The sequence below is a fragment of the Solanum verrucosum genome, unplaced genomic scaffold, assembly GCF_900185275.1.
Source record: "Solanum verrucosum unplaced genomic scaffold, falcon-dt-bn FXZP01000462.1, whole genome shotgun sequence".
Classification (NCBI taxonomy): domain Eukaryota; kingdom Viridiplantae; phylum Streptophyta; class Magnoliopsida; order Solanales; family Solanaceae; genus Solanum; species Solanum verrucosum.
This window is the reverse complement of record NW_026019987.1, coordinates 369,954-383,844: the sequence shown is the minus strand read 5'-3', so window position 1 is coordinate 383,844 and position 13,891 is coordinate 369,954. Positions and strand designations below refer to the sequence as shown.

The 13,891-nt window shown below is 30.8% G+C and overlaps 1 protein-coding gene and 1 pseudogene across 1 annotated transcript; both read left to right on the top strand.

Moving 5' to 3' along the window:
* Window positions 1-4,067: 4,067 nt before the first annotated feature.
* Window positions 4,068-4,546, top strand: LOC125818493 (uncharacterized; annotated as a pseudogene).
* Window positions 4,547-6,215: 1,669 nt separating this feature from the next.
* LOC125818521 (aluminum-activated malate transporter 2-like) lies at window positions 6,216-9,602 on the top strand. The gene is made up of 6 exons (XM_049498008.1): window positions 6,216-6,495; window positions 6,989-7,132; window positions 7,254-7,526; window positions 8,223-8,338; window positions 8,475-8,618; window positions 9,195-9,602. The coding sequence occupies exons 1-6, from the start codon at window positions 6,234-6,236 to the stop codon at window positions 9,600-9,602; spliced, it is 1,347 nt and encodes a 448-aa protein (XP_049353965.1). The 5' UTR covers window positions 6,216-6,233.
* The last annotated feature ends 4,289 nt before the right edge of the window (window positions 9,603-13,891 follow it).

The following is a 13,891-nucleotide window of genomic DNA, read 5'->3' as shown; positions in this document are numbered from 1 at the left end:
AATATGATTCTTTTTATTATTAATTAGATATTTCGAATTTGACTAGTTAAAATGAAAGGAAAAAAACTCATGTAACAAATGGTTAATTTATGCAAATGACCCCTTTTAGGCAATCCGTTATCAATTATCATACAGATTTTGTCACTAATTTTAGAAGTATAAATACAATTCTTGTGAAATTACATCATGATAACGTTAGTTGTCAGATACAAATCTAATTAATTATATTTATTTATATATTTCTCAATTTTATAGATAAAATATCAGACAAATAATATCATCTAATATTTACAATAACTTATTAGCTTTAGAGTTTAGAACATAATCGGAACATTTTCTCATAAAACTTCTAGTTTACTCAAAAGAATATTTAGTTCATGTTCATGAGATTCAGAAGAAACAAATAAAAAGGGTCATGTACTAAACAACTATCCTAAAAAGAAATAACATGTGAAAAATTTCTAGTAGACAGCGAACACAATATATATATATATATATATATATATATATATATATAGGCAGAATGGTCTGGTGGACCCTTGTACTTGTATCTATTTGTATTGTGAACCCTTATACTTATCCTTTTGTCATCTGGACCCCTGAACCCATCCAAACTCAACATTTTAAACACTTTTTTTGATGTGGTATGGAGCGTGTTGCACAAACACGTACACGTTGGCCAAAAAGAAAAAAAAATAATCCACGTATGATATTATATTCCACGTGGCAAATGACTCACCTTAAACTAAGAATAGTCCTAACTCCGGCGAAATTTTTCAAACCTTCGCGACTTTTACACTTCTCCTCTTCTCCTCTTCTCTTCTCCTCTCCGCGACGTTCATCTGTGATTTTCCTCCAAACCTTCGCTCAGTTGAAGCTCAGTTCCACTCCGATTTTCGTTGTAAGTTCTTGCCTTTTGCGTTAGTTCTGATCTTTTTCATTTTCTCGCGCGTATCTGTTTGATTTTAGGGTCGATTGTCATTCGATTTTCTGAAATTTTTTGGGGATTTTACTTTGGTTTAGATGTAATATTAGTGTAATATGCTTTCTTAGTTGATGTATGACTTTGAGTGACTTCAATGGCATATTTCGTGAATTCGAGTAGATTCTAGGGTTTATTCGTAAAATCCCAATTTCAACTAAAATTAATATTTTATTTCTGGTCAATTGTCTTGGGTATTGATAGTGTTAGTTGAGCATTATTACATCAATTACAGTCATGGTAAGTTAATGGCTTTAACTGTTACAACAATTCATTATTTCCTTAAAAAAATTAGGAATTTTTGTGTTACAGTCATGGTAAGTTTATGGTTTAACTGTAGTTATTATTTTTGACTTTACAGGCATCGTAAGGTCATGGCTTTAACTATAGTGACACTTCAATTTCACTATGGGGGCTGTTTTGTATCTAATCCTACTTTAAGGTATGTCAATGGAATCAGTAGTGTTGAAAAGATTAATATAGATGTAGATGAGTTGCATATTATGTTATTTCATAAAATAGCAATGGAATTAGGTGTTGAAAATGTTGAGACATTTGGATGTAGAGTCAACAAGAAGGGTGTTTTTTACAGGTTAAATACTGATTCTGATGTTTTAAACTTTCTGAATGGTTTGAAGGGTGCTGATTTTGTTGATGTATATGTTGTACATCCCATTAGTATACCTTTAGTTGTAGAGGAGATACTTGTATTGCCTAGCACTAATGCTGATGTGTCCTCATCTCCACAACAAGATAATGCTGATGTGTCCTCCTCCCCACACAAAAATAGGGCTGATCTGTCATCCTCCCCACAAATAGATAGGGCTGATGTGTCTTCATCTCAACCATTTGATGAAAATGAAAATAGGGATTTAAACCAAAATCAGCCCCTTTTAGTTGAAGAGCAGTCCCCTTTAGTTGAAGAACAAGCCCCTGCCCCTAGAGTTGAAGAACATTCTGAATCTGATTCACTCTATGATATTGATGAAAATATTGATGATTTGAGTGATTTGGATGAGGAGTTGCTTCAAGCTAGGCAGTCTAATATTCAAGAACAAGTTAAAGAAAAGACTGCTAGAGTAAATCTAGATGAGATACCATCTGGTCCTGTAGGTATAGATGCTGGTTTTGAAGACATTTATAAGGAGAAGAGGAGGAGATTTGAAGGCAATTTGGGTGGTGATGACCCTTATTTTGATAGCTCAGATCCTGGTAGTGACATTAGTGAAGATGAAGGGGATCCTGTTGAGAATGATGAAGTGGTAGATCTAGCACCTAGGAAGGAAAGTACAAAGATCTACTTTGATCCAACTGCTAAAAAGGTTTTATTTCAACTGTATATGGTATTTTTGAATCACATAGAGTTCAGGGAGGCACTGCAAACTTACTCTATTCAGAAGGGTGTTAATATTAAGTTGAAACCTAATGAGAAGGAAAGGATAAGGGCAAAGTGTAATAAAAAAGGTTGTCCTTGGCATATTCTTGGAAGTATTGATGGTAACACTGGAAATTTCAGTGTTAAAACATATTTTCCTGTCCATAAGTGTTTTAAAAGAACAAGAAACAAACTGTGTACCCCCATTTGGATTAGTAAACATTACAAGGAGAGGATTATGAGTGAGTCTACCATCAAACTACATCAGATTCAGTTTTTGATACAAAAGCAATATGGTTTGTATGTTAGTAAGACAAGTTGTAGAAAGGCAAAACTGAGAGTTATGAATGAACATATGGGAGATTTCAGAGAGGAGTTTGCTAGGTTGTATGATTATGCTGAGCAATTAAAGACCACAAATCCTGGAACTACTGTATCTATTAGGACATCCAAGAACACAATTCCAGGAAAAGAGGTGTTTATGAGCATCTATATTTGTCTTGGTTCCTTAAAAATTGGATGGAAAGAAGGGTGTAGAAGGATTATTGGTTTAGATGGTGCATTTCTTAAAAGTGTATGTAAAGGTGAATTGTTATCTTGCATTTCCAAAGATGGAAATAATCAGATGTACCCTATAGCATGGGCAGTAGTTGATAAAGAAACCAAGGACACATGGTCTTGGTTTCTCAAGTGCATCAAACATGATTTGGAGCTTACAGAAGGTGAAGGACTAACAGTGATGTCTGATATGCAAAAGGTATTACTATATTATTTGTTAAATTTATTTCTTCATTTTTGGAGTAATTAATATTTAACATTGTTGTATGTCAAATGTTCTTTATTTGACAGGGTCTTCATCTTGCACTTATTGATGTATTGCCAAATGCTGAAATTAGATGGTGTGCTAGGCATATATGGGCAAACTGGAAGAAAGACTGGAGGGGTGAAGAAAGGAGAAGAAAATTCTGGCAGGTTGCCAGGGCATCATTTGAGGTACTTTTACAGTCCAAACTTGATGACTTGAGTGAGTTAGGAGTAGGCATTGTAGAAGCTTTGTTAAAGTATAACAAAGAAGCATAGTGTAGGGCATATTTTAAAGAACATAGCAAGTGTGATGTGGTTGAGAACAACATGTGTGAGACTTTCAATAGTTGGATTTTAGGTGCTAGGTTCAAATCAATAATCACTATGCTAGAGGAAATAAGAGTCAAAGTTATGGAAAGAATGAATCACATGAGAGAATTTTCAGAAAAATGGATTACTGATGTAGCACCAATGGCTATGGATATTCTTAGAAAAAATGCTGAAATTGCAGATAATTGTGAGGTAAAGTTTAATGGTGATCTTGGCTTTGAGATTCATGATCCACCATATAAACATGTTGTTGACCTAAGAAAGAAGGTGTGTAGTTGTAGGTCATGGCAATTAAAGGGAATTCCTTGTGGTCATGCACTTACAGCAATTCATTATAAGGATTGGGTTGTTGATACATTTGTTGATCACTGGTATAAGAAGGAAACATACTTGAAAGCATATAATAGGTTTATTCAACCTATGACAAACATGAAGATGTGGCCAAAAAGTGATAGACCAGCCATTGAACCACCTGAAATTACAGCTATGCCAGGAAGACCAGGAAAAAATAGAAGAAAAGATAGTGATGAGCCAGTTAAGAAGAAGTTTGGAAAGGCTACAAGGAAGGGAAGAAAAATGAAATGTTCTGTGTGTAAGACTTTTGGACATAACAAGAAAGGATGTCCAACTCTGGTAAGTTGTGCTTTAATGTCTCTTTGTTACTGAATTTTACTCTTGTTATACTTTTGACTTTAAAATATGTTTGTAGAAAAATGTTGCTGCTGGAACAGGTGCTACAATTTCAAATGTTGCTGCTGGAACAAGTGTTGCAAGTGTTGCAAGTGCTGCAACTGCTGGAAGCCAGTCAAGTGTAAATGCAGGTCCAAGTGCAGGTTGCACTCCAAGTGCAGGTCCAAGTGCATGTCCAAGTGCAGGTTGCACTCCAAGTGCAGGTCTAATTAGTGGTCAACAATCAACTTCTAGTGCAGGTGGCCAAAAAAGAAAGACTAGCACAGCTTTGAGAGGTGGTGCAACTCTTGCATATAAGAAACCAAGACCAAAAAAAGCAAAGACAACTGGTTATGGTCTCTTATTTGGATCAGGTGGCAGTGTAACTGCGAGGGTATGTATTTTATCATTTAAACACATTAAATTGCTTTAATTGATATTAGCTCATCTTTAAGTTAAGATTTTTGTTGTTCTCTCAGTCTGGAAATACTGATAGGGTATTACATAGTGCTACATTGTCAAGTTCAACTCCTACCAATATTGATCTTGGTTACAAACCCAATGGACTAAGGTGGAAGGGAAGAGCTGCAATTACTCAAAGGCAGCTACGGGAGGAGAGTTACAGAAGCACTCAAGGCACACATTAGATTTCACTTGGTTTAGCTTAATGACTTGATCCCAACTAACTTTATTTTGATTAATGACTTGATCCCAATTGTTTTGGTTATGCTATTAGGAAGACTTTGTTTTTGTATATGAATGGCGCCTACATGAATTTGTGTTATGTTGCTATTAGGAAGACTTTGTTTTTCTGTATGAATTTGTGTTTGAATGAAGTTGCTATTTAGATTTCTAAAGCAAATGCAGTCCATTTCATTATCAAATAACACCTAGTACAAATTAATATATCTTAAAAATAACGGCTACAAACCAAATAACAACAATCACAATAACAGTGATATCAATACTAGTGTTTGATCCTTGTCTTCCTTGCCTTCCTTGTCTTCTATGTCTTCCTTGTCTTCCTTGCCCTGAACTCGTTGATGGATTCTTAGTGTTGTATTGTTCTTGGCATGTTGAATCATTTGCATCAGCCCATCGGAAGAATCCACACCCATTACCGGATGAATATTTTTGGCAACCCCAAAACATTCTTCCAGGATTAGTTGGTGTTCTTGATGTCTTTAGTTCAGCATATATTCCACAGTAGCAACATCGAACCGTCATTGTGAAGACCAACAAAATCAAACCAACAAAAATACAATAGAACCACACAAAAAAAAAAGATGAAACAAAAATACAATAGAATCACACACAAAAAAAAGATGAGTAGATCGAAGGAAAAAATAAAGGCACCAAAAATAAAAGAGAAAAAAATTTGAAAAGACAAAATCGAGAAAAAGAGGAGAAAAAAGCTCAAATTTGTCCAACAATGGTGTTTGAGTGAAAATAAAGAAGAAAGATGGCCTTTAAAGGTCAAAATCTGACCGTTACTTTATTTTTAAGGCATCTCACGCTCTTACCTTGTGTGTATCACACGCTCCATGTGGAGTCTTTCCACATAGGATGCCACATCAAAAAAAGTGTTTAAAATGTTGAGTTTGGATGGGTTCAGGGGTCCAGATGACAAAAGGATAAGTATAAGGGTTCACAATACAATTAGATACAAGTACAAGGGTCCACCAGACCATTCTGCCTATATATATATATATATATATATAACACAAATCTAAATTAATCGAACAAGAGATTCAACATTATGCTTCAAGAAAGATCCAACAAAATTTTATATAGATTAGTCACAATAATTAGTCATAACAATAATGGTTTTAATAAATACAAAATTACAAAGTTGTCACCATTAAGTTGGCCTCATGTGAAAACGTGTCAATCTATTTACAGGTATCTTTTTGTTGTACACATTAATAAATAGCTTGATTGATAGTGATAGAAATTAAAAATTAATTTCCAATTTTGTCCTCCTTAATTTTCCTCTATATATATCAAAAATAAAATCAACTTCACTATAGAAGAGCAAAAACAAAACAATTTTTTTTTAGGGAATTTCAAGAAATGGCAATGAAAAATCAAGAAAATATTGGGATTTTAAAGAAATTTCCAGAAGCTTCTAATAAAATGTGTTCATTTGGGAGTAATGTGAAGAAAATAGCTAAAGAAGATCCAAGAAAATTAGTTCATTCAATAAAAGTTGGATTAGCAATTGCATTGGTTTCATTGTTTTACTACTTTGAACCATTGTTTGATTATGAAGGATTTGGTGTTTCTTCAATGTGGGCTGTTTTAACTGTTGTTGTCGTCTTCGAGTTTTCTGTTGGTAAGTTTTTATTATTCGAATCGTAAAGGTTAATTAATTTCACGTATGATCATCAAATATTTTGTAATATATAATAAATGAAAGATGATTTGAAGGGTTGTAGTGTTCCTTCATGTTAATAGGTTATACAAAATTAAAAAAAATTAAAATTAGATACAAACTTCGTCGTTAATTCTCGCTATATTGCTTATATAGTTAAACATAACTTTTTTCCATCTCTAGTCTGTTACTAAATAGGATTAACAACGAATTTTGTTATTTAGTTACATAATTTGTCTATCACTAATTTCTGTAGTGTTTTAATGGTATAAAGTATCTTTTTTAACCCCTTTCCTACGAGCGTCCATCTTTGCTTTCTTGGTGACTCGAACTCACAATCAAACTTTTCGTGGAAAAATATTGTTATCATAAATATTTTCTTTTGTCTAAAGAGGTTATGAATTAATCACTCAACTTTTGTCTAAATTTATTTTATTTTATTTTATTATTTTAGGAGCAACACTTGGGAAAGGAGTTAATAGAGGACTTGCAACATTTTTAGCTGGTTCATTAGGTGTTGCAGCTCATAGACTTGCTACCTTTACAGGATCAGACAAATTGCAACCAATAATACTTGGTTTATCTGTTTTTTCAGTAGGTAAATCAACGTTTTAATACTGACGTTATATATAACTTAAATTCTATATTTATTTGTGTAAGTACTATAAATACCTAACAAGTACTTTCATGTGATTAATTTTGGTGATGGGTTAAAACAGCTACGATAGCAACATTTTTGAGATTCGTACCAAAATTGAAAGCCAGATATGACTATGGCATTCTCATTTTTATTTTGACGTTCTCAATGATCTCCGTCTCGGGGTATCGGGACCCTGTGGTGCTCGATAAGGCGATTACCCGAGTAACTACGATCCTTATTGGGGGCGCGGCGGCGATCATGTTTAATGTGGTTATATACCCGGTATGGGCTGGTGAAGATCTTCACAATTTAATTGCCACAAATATTGAAGATCTTGGAATTTCCGTGGAAGGTGTCATCTTTCTTTTTAGTTCGTTTTAAAAAAAAATCTTTATGTATTCGATAGCTTTCTAATTTCAATATTTTACATAACATATTTACTAAATATATTATTAGTTTAAAATCATAAGATTGGAAATTCTTTCGTACTAATACTTCCTGACTAGTAGAACTAACACCGAAAGAGTAATAACAAATGTTTATTATCTAAACTGGCGTGACACATTTTAATATCCTGAACATCTAGAAACAAATATAGTATAACAACGAGTTCAACATAAAACCAATAATATGAATAAATGAATTCAACTCTAAATACATGATCTAAAAAGATGAAATTCAGACTCAACTCAATTTCAAAATTAACTCATGAAAATGATCAACCATAGTATAATAAGACAACAACTTAATTTTTTAATCGATGTGTGACATTCTAGGTATCACCAAAATGTTATCCTCTTGTCAAATCAAAATGACATGACTAAAGTTTATTTTATTTAATATAATAATCATTTAGAGTGTATTAAAAAATTGTTAGAAGTTGAACAAATCAATGTTATGTGTGCCAATAGCTACCAATGTTAGTGTATGAGTCAATGTAACATAACTAATACTATATATTATATGATTTGATATAATGACATGATTCTGAGCTTATAAAATTATACTAAATATTTTGTTTATTAAATTTGGTTGTATTAATTTGTAGGATATGGAACTCAATACTTCAAGAAAATAGATGTCAAGTCTGAAGAAGAACTAGAGAGAATATCTCTTGAGGAATACAAATGTGTTATCTACTCAAAAGCTAGTGAAGAAAATCTGGTTAGTCATAAACAAATTATATTTAATTAGCTTATTTGGTCAAAATTTTGAGAAGTTAAAAATAAAATTTAATAAAAGTACAATTAATTCAATATATATAGAGTTCTAATGACAATTACAATTTTGCCCCTAATAGGTCAATTTTGCAAAATGGGAGCCACATCATGGAAAATTCAGATATAGACATCCATGGGGACAATACTTGAAAATTGGAGATCTTGTTCGTGAATGTGCCATTAAAATCAATGCTTTAAATTCAGATCTTACCTCTTGCAATATGGTAATTATACTAAACCAATACATTCATGTAAAAGAAAAACATTTCGATACACGAAATATTTCACGTTTATTCAAAATTATGGGAGGGTCTCGCCTTAAGGGGCCGGGTGTAATGTGGAGGCACCCTATCCTAACACAAGCATTAGTAATTGACATAAGTCGCATAAAGACAATTTAATTGTTGATCCAAGGATCCCCTTCTTATATACACTATCAATGTACTTCACACAACCGGAATGTTGTGTGAAAGGAAGTATTGGAACAACAGTAAAATTTTCAGAGGTGCAAGGAGGGGCAATTGAACCCCGTTTATTGAACAATAACACTATGTAGCTAGATAGGAAAAATTAATTTTTTTTTTTTTTTGCTTATATATAAATTGTTAAATCTCTAGCTCCACCGTACCACCAGAATCAACCACTGATGCTTGTGTCAGGTATGTTATCTAGATCACAACCTTCCAGATGGTGACCCTTTTTTCAAACCCTACATGATAACATGAACGTGGAATGTTTCATACACCAACTTATGTGATATTAGTGTATCAATTAATTTATGTTTAATTATTTTTTTTCAGACACAAGAGGGAAGGAGAATAATTCAAGAACCATGCACAAAGATGAGCATAGAGTGTGGTAGTGCATTGAAGGAAATAGCAATGTCAATGAAGACAATGACCCTTTATCCAACAATTGGTTCACATATTCTGAAGGCAAAAACATCATCTGAAAAACTAAGATCCATAATTAGAAATGGTAGTTTAATTGAAGAAAAAGAGTTGCAAAAACTACTTCCATCAACAAGAATTGCTTCACTTATGCTAGACATAGTGTCAAATTCAGTAGAAATTGTGGACTCTGTGAATCAACTTGCTACACTTATGAAATTCAAGATTTTGTCATCAAAACCAAAGAGATTGGGGAGCAAGAGTAGAATCCCAAGTGGCAATATTGGAGAAGCACACCTTGTGGTTAATGTTGAGTGAATAAGGTCAAAATCGTAATCTTTGAGAATTAGTAAAACTTCAAACAGTTTGAAGCTCGATGGATGAATAATGAATATGTCTCCTTTATATATATACCATTTTGCACTCATAAAGTATATCATGTTTTTGATTATATGGCAAAGTTCGAACCTATGATGTGCACTTACCTCATACATTAACGCTGCATTTTTGTTATTAGACCAAAGGTTGAGGGGTCATTGTAAAATGAGTGAGATGGTATGAAATGAAATATATACTACTTGTGAGTGAATATAGATGTCAATTTCTTAATCTTTGAAGATCCACGGCTCGATACAGTTCGTAGATTTATATTAAAAGCTCGATAAATAGATAGTGAATATGTTTATATGCATCTTTAAACTTATTAAATATCAGGGTTTTGCTTACTTGTGAGTGAATAAGGTCAAATTGCAATTTATTCTTTACATTCACAAAAAAAAATAAAAAATCCCGGATATTTATGATAAATTCAACAAGAAAATAAAAGAAATTTAATAATTAAACTAAAAATAACATATCGCTGAACTCCTATACTGTATGATATAGATACAGATTTCCACCTTATATTAAGAGGTTTGATTAAATTAAATTTTCAAAATTATCCATCTATTTTGAATATCCTCAGTTACTCCTTTACTTAAGAAAACTAGTTACAACCATTTAATTCAAACAAATACAATATGTATCTTAATTTCTAAACCGTCAGATACATGTATCTAGCGAGTAATAATACATGTATCCAATAGACGAAATACGAAATCACCATAAATCTTAGTAATTAAGACCTAAACTAATTGAATTTATGTAATTTACCCTAATAAATATGTACAACAACAAACCGATCCGATCCAACCCTAAAGGCCCAAAAAGAAAAGAAAAGAAATAAAAAATTAAAAGGGAAAGAAACATCTGAACCATAATCATCAGTAGCAAACATTTAGCACCAAACATAAACTTTGCACCTTTACTTCCAATTCTTAGCTAATACCACAAATCTGTTAGAAACCTATAAGACTTTGCAAATTAAAATAATTAACTTTTGGGGAAAAGTCTTTTAAGGTTTTAACAGACTCGAGCTATTAGCTAAAATTAGAAGTGGAGGAGTCTTAAATAGAGTGAATTCAAAATTAGTCATAATTACAATATTCACTCCATTAAATACAAGATTTTCTACACATTAATGATTTATTCCTAATAATAAATACTAACAACTGAAAAGAGTTCAAATTGAATGAGATAGATTTAAAATTTATCTCATTCAATTTGAACTCTTTTCAATTGTTAGTATTTATTATTAGGAATAAATCATTAATGTGTAGAAAATCTTGTATTTAATGGAGTGATATTGTAATTTTGACAAATTTTGAATTCCCTCTATTTAAGACTCCCTAAAATGTTTTAACACTCGCCATTAAATTTTATTTTTCTTAGGCTCAAATCTGATATACCTCAGGAATAGAACAATCATGTTCATCCTGCTGTAACATTTCGTGGTTTCTTGTAAGATATTAAAATAAAATCAAGAATTAAGAAGTAGCAAATTTTAACACCAAATTTAAATTTTGCATACACCTCTACTTCTAATTTTAGCTAATAGCTCGAGTCTGTTAAAATCCTAAAAGACTTTTCCCCAAAAATTAAATATTTTAATTTGGAAAAATGTCTTTTAGATTTTTAACAGATTTGAGGTATTAACTAAAATTTGGAAGCAAAGGTGCAAAGTTTATATTTGGTGCTAAATGTTTGCTATTGAGGATTATGGTACTTGGTACTGATGTTTCTTTCCCTTTTAGTTTTTTATTTCTTTTCTTTTCTTTTCTTTTCTTTTTTGGGCCTTTAGGTTTGGACCGGGTCGGTTTGATGTTGTAAATATTTGTTTGGGCAAATTACACAAATCCAACTAGTTTAGGTCTTAATTACTAAGATTTACAGTGATTTCGAATAGGAAAAATTAGCAATCTAGTCAACATACCTAACATAATTAGTCAAAATAACTACACTTTAAAATATTTATTTAAAATGTCAAAATGTCAATACTTTACAAAATAATTGTATTCAAATATTATTATTTATTTTACCTTTTTTCCCCAAAACAGTCCATCATTGGACCAAATTCTAAATCAATAAGGCAATAACAGATAAAAAAGGAAAAAAAAAAACTACCGATTAATCTTCTTTCCCCATCATTCACGTTTCTTTTCCCCCATCATTCAAGTTTTATATTTTCTCTTTCTTCAAATTTCTTTGCAAGTCAAGAAATACAAATTATGAATGGTTCTCCTAATTTGTTCAACAAATCTCTAACTTAACTCAAGAAATATCTCAATTGTTAAAGGTAATTTCGATTATTTAGTGATATTTATGTTGATTTTATTTTTAAAATCATCGATTATCTTGTATTTCGGATTTTATATATTACGGATTTTTCGTTAATTTTTTCGATTTTTATGTGAGTTTGGTTAGATAATCATCAAATATTTATGTGTTTCAGATTTTTAGTCTTTTAAATATTTTTATTTTTATTTTTATTTTCTTGTGATTTTGTTTTAATATTTCAGATTTAGTAGAATGTGAGTTTGGTTAGATAATCATCAAATATTTATGTATTTTAGATTTTTAGTCTTTTAAATAATTTTTTTTATTTTCTTGTGATTTTGTTTTAGGGCTCGGGCGGTTTCCTGTCGGGTTCCAAATCTCCGCCGCTGCCGCTCTATGGATGGTTCCGAAAAGACTCTTCTTGAATCCATGGAACTTGATGAATCATTTGTCGGATAGAAGTTCTTAATTATCCATTCATTCTCAATTCTAAATAACCAAAATACAGTTTATTTATGTATTCATCCTAATTGCATATGTAAAACAAAGTTTTAATCTTATTTTGCTTATTTTGTATTTACAATATCACTTTGTATACCAAACAGTTTGTATTTAGATTTGATTTTGTATTCGTCCTAATGGTATACCATCAAGTTTTGTATTTATATTTGATTTCGTATTCATTCTCAATTCTAAATAACCAAAATACAGTCTATTTATTTTATATAGGTATTCATCCTAATTGCATCAATAAAACAGATTTTGTATTTTATTTTGCTCATTTTGTATTTTCAATATCACTTTGTATACAAGATAATTTGTATTTAGATTTGATTTGTATTCATTTTCAATTCTAAATAACCAAAATACAATTTATATACGTATTTATTATATACGTATTCATACTATTTGCATTAGTAAATAAATTTATATTTCATTTGGCTCATTTTGTATTTTCAATATCACTCGCAATTTATATTTCAATTACATTTTAAAATAATGACACGCAAAATCATATTTAAAGAAGTCCATCCGAATACATTTCAGATAAAATCATATTTAAAAAAGTTCAAACAAGTAAGGGTAAAAAACTAAGGGAAATATTTTTACCTTTTTTGAAATAAATTTTCTCCCATGATTCTCTCCTTTCTGTTATTAAAAATTTGTTTTCTTTCAAATTCAATAAATACAGTCAGCATTATAACAAATCAAAATATTGACATTTTCAATAAATATTGAAAGTGTTGACAAGGAGTCTTATTAGATGCTAAAATATTGTTGTTTTGAAAATTTTCCCTTTTGAATATTACTTTCTGTAACATATTTTGTCTATTGGATACATGTATTATTACTCACCAAATTCATGTATTTGATGGTTTTAAAAATTAAGATACATGTTGTATTTGTTTTAATTAAATGGTTGTAACTAATTTTTTTAATTAAAGGTAGTAATTGAGGATTTCCAAAAAAAGGGCAATCAATTTTAGAAATTTAATTTAATCAAATCCCTTGATATAAGGTGGAAATCTGTATCTACATCATATGACTTAGGAGTTCAGCTATATGCTATTTTTAGTTTGATTATTAATATTATTTTTCTTGTTGAATTTATCATAAATATCCGGAAAATATTATTTTTTTTGAATGCAAAGAATACATTTTTAAGTCTTTATATTATTTTTTCTTTCTATTGATTTGATTTGTCAGTTTTCTTTGTATACTTTTGATGTTATTTTATTGTGTTATATATTTTTTCCATAAGCATGCATTTATGTTAGGTATAATCGATTTTTCGATACAACTCCTTTTCATATAATCTTAGATTTTAGATTGATTTGTTTTTCGGTTTAGTATGTTTTCACTCTAAGTGTAGATAAAATTAAGATATGATATATTTTTCATAAAAACTCCTTTTTATGCAATTTTAAATCTACCTTATTCAATTTTAACTC

Excerpts from the sequence above, each read along its gene's own strand:
- LOC125818521 (XM_049498008.1), top strand. The coding sequence starts at position 6,234 with ATGGCAATGAAAAATCAAGAAAATATTGGGATTTTAAAGAAATTTCCA. Across the intron at positions 7,527-8,222 it reads TCTTGGAATTTCCGTGGAAG|GATATGGAACTCAATACTTC; the intron begins GTGTCATCTTTC and ends ATTAATTTGTAG. Across the intron at positions 8,619-9,194 it reads ATCTTACCTCTTGCAATATG|ACACAAGAGGGAAGGAGAAT; the intron begins GTAATTATACTA and ends ATTTTTTTTCAG.